At 57.0% G+C, this 2804-nt stretch overlaps 1 protein-coding gene across 1 annotated transcript in view; it reads right to left on the bottom strand.

Moving 5' to 3' along the window:
- Nucleotides 1–211: 211 nt before the first annotated feature.
- The window catches only part of MIEF2 (mitochondrial elongation factor 2), a 2782-nt gene continuing 189 nt past the window's right edge, over nt 212–2804 (bottom strand). Inside the window, exons 2-3 of the mRNA XM_010019096.1 lie at nt 2012–2189; nt 212–1266 (exon numbers count right to left, since the gene is read on the bottom strand). Coding sequence (XP_010017398.1) covers nt 212–1266; nt 2012–2189 — 1233 coding nt within the window. The remainder of the gene's footprint in view (nt 1267–2011; nt 2190–2804) is intronic.

Here is a 2804-nt window from a genome sequence, read left to right as displayed (position 1 = left end):
ATGTTCCGCAGAGCCGCCATAAGAGGCTCCTTACACCAACCCCCACCTCTGCTCAGGCACCTTTTATTCAGATAGAAAATGCTTTGTTTCCTCATAAAGTGCAAGAACTTTGCCTCTTACTGACTAGTCAACTACAAGCATCGCCACCCCCTCACGGGAGCAGCATGTGGGTGAGGAACACCCTACATTTGGGAGCTCCCAACGCACCAAGTCATTTCTCCTTCAGCAGCAGCTCTGGCTCAGATATGGCTCTGTAGAGCATGAAGCCCATCTCATCGATTTCCTCTTCCAACAGCTCGCAGAAGAGGTTGATTCTGTGGTTGAAATAGGAAGGCAGGACCCCTTGCTCCAGGTAGCCTACCAGCTCCTCCAGCACCTCCTGGAACCTCTCAGCAAGGCTTTCCTCTGCCCAGTCTGAACTGGTGGCACTGAGGTGAAGGATGACGTGGGTCAAGGGGCTGCCACACAGTTTGTGCAGGGTGGGATGGCTCTTACAGATGCCATTGAGGACGCGGAGGCAGTGCTGCCGAGCCCCGGCATCACCGGCATCCAGCTCCTTCACCTTCGACACCTCTGCCCTGTAAAAGCTCTCAAGCCAGAGGTTTTCCACCAATCCTTCAGGAGGAGCAGCCAGAAGAACCTTCCCCTCCATTTCCACCACTGGGAAGAGGGTGATGCTCAGCTCGACCTGGTCATGTTTCACTTCCAGCTTCAGCTCCTGGGAGGCCACGACCGGGTGGATGATGCTCCCCAGCAGGCTGCCTATAGCAGGCCAGTTGATGGAGGCCACCAGCAGCTTGTGGAGGGTCTCATTGAGCACGTTGGAGGAGAGGTACCGGCCCACAATGAACCTGTCCCAGGGGCTGCACCCACGAGGGAAATAATCCAGATCAGTCCTCTTGATCATCCAGTACTGAGGGTTCCTCACCACGGTGTCCTCTCCAGGGATGAGGCTCCAGAGCGTGGTGTCAAGGACCACGGGCAGCATGAGGTGGATGTGGTCGGCTGCCAGGGCCCCGAGGCCATCAAGCAGGGTACCGCTGAGGAAGAGGTTTCCAAAGGGCAGCTCCGGGCACTTGCTCCGCAGGAACCTCTGGAGCTGGGTGCAGATGCTCCTGGCCAGCTGCAGGGCAAGGGATGCTTCCACCTCGGGGACAGCCAGGCGGCTGCTGTAGTGCGAGAGGAGCTTCTCCTGCAGCGTGAGGCAGCGCGGAGGGATGGATTCCACCCGAGGAGGCTCCGGAGGGGCAGAGCAGACCTGGGGCTCTGCGAGAAGAGGATGGGGCAGAGGGGAGGGAGAAGTGGCAGCCCTGAGCGGATCATCTGCAACCAGCAGCTTCTGCTGCAGGCAAGGGGGAGGCATGAACTGGGTACCCGGCTCTCATCCCACCTCTCTGGACGTGAGGCTGCCCTGGCCAAGATGCCACCACCGAGTCCTCTGGTGTTAACAGCACTTCTCGGCTGAGGCAGAGCCCAAACTAACCCCAAAACCCAACAGTTCCCAGCCTCACACCCAGGTGGAGATGGATAGAGCAGGCAAGGGGCTCACTGCCAGTGTCCCTACGAGTCTCAGCCCTACTAAGACAGCTCAGGCTGATCCAGCCTGCCCTTATCCTCCAAACAACCCCGCTCTGGTCTGGAATCTGCTTTCCCACTTGGATCAGCGCTTTGCAGGCAGCAGGACAAGGCAGCCTTTGTCTGCAGCAGCTCCTGATCTCGCCTTCCTTTAGGCAGAGAAGACCCAGAAACCAGCCCAGCTCCAGAGGAAACAAAGCCCCAACAGCCCCCACCACGCCGGGGTGTTACCAGAGATGCTGTTACCACAGGCATTGCCTAAAATGGGGCTGTGACTTAGGATCCTCCCAGCAGGGCCGGCTCAGCCGGGTCAGCTTTCCGGACACCCAGCTAAAAATAACATGGAGCTCCCACACCACGGGCACAGCCAGCCTGGAGCACGTCAAGGTGATCCTCCCGACCACGGTGGGAGACACACGCACCCCACGAGCCTCACCTGGTGCTGGTGGCCGGGCTGGAGAGAGCAGGGGCTCGCTGAGGTCTTCCCTTCTCTGCTTCTTGGTGGGTTTTGGTGCTGTTTTGATCAAGGTCAAGTCCTGCCAGCTCTCCTCCAGGGTCTTCTGCTCAGCTTTGGGATCGCCTTCATCGCGAGGGCTGGTGGCTCGGTCTATGAGCTGGAGGGAGGGAAAGCACACGTGGACGAGTTACTGGCTTTGTATCACTTCCCTGCTGTTACACCCTGAATTAAGGGGGACAACAGCCCTTTTAGTACGTGCACAGGGAGACACAGCCCCATGTGGGGCTGCTACCAGCAAAAATACATGGTTTAGGAGACAACAAAGGTGGAGGTTTGCTTCCTATAGATTTTAACTGGAAAACAAGCAGGTTTCTACACGTGGACGAGTTACTGGCTTTGTATCACTTCCCTGCTGTTACACCCTGAATTAAGGGGGACAACAGCCCTTTTAGTACGTGCACAGGGAGACACAGCCCCATGTGGGGCTGCTACCAGCAAAAATACATGGTTTAGGAGACAACAAAGGTGGAGGTTTGCTTCCTATAGATTTTAACTGGAAAACAAGCAGGTTTCTAAAGGTGGATTAGGCCCAAGGTGCCTCTCTGAATGGAATGCTGTATCCCAAATACATGCTGCTGCAGGAAAACAGGGTGCCCATGTCCCCGCAGGATGGGAGCGGGCAGCTCCATTCCCATGGCACCAGTGGCATTTCTGCCATACTTAGGGGACCAGCCAAGGTGCTTTATGGCCGGGAAGCAAAGCAGCTCTCCTC

This window comes from Nestor notabilis, unplaced genomic scaffold (assembly GCF_000696875.1).
Source record: "Nestor notabilis isolate BGI_N333 unplaced genomic scaffold, ASM69687v1 scaffold17697, whole genome shotgun sequence".
Lineage (NCBI taxonomy): Eukaryota > Metazoa > Chordata > Aves > Psittaciformes > Psittacidae > Nestor > Nestor notabilis.
The sequence above is the reverse complement of the archived record's forward strand: the minus strand, read 5'-3'. Positions and strand labels throughout refer to the sequence as shown.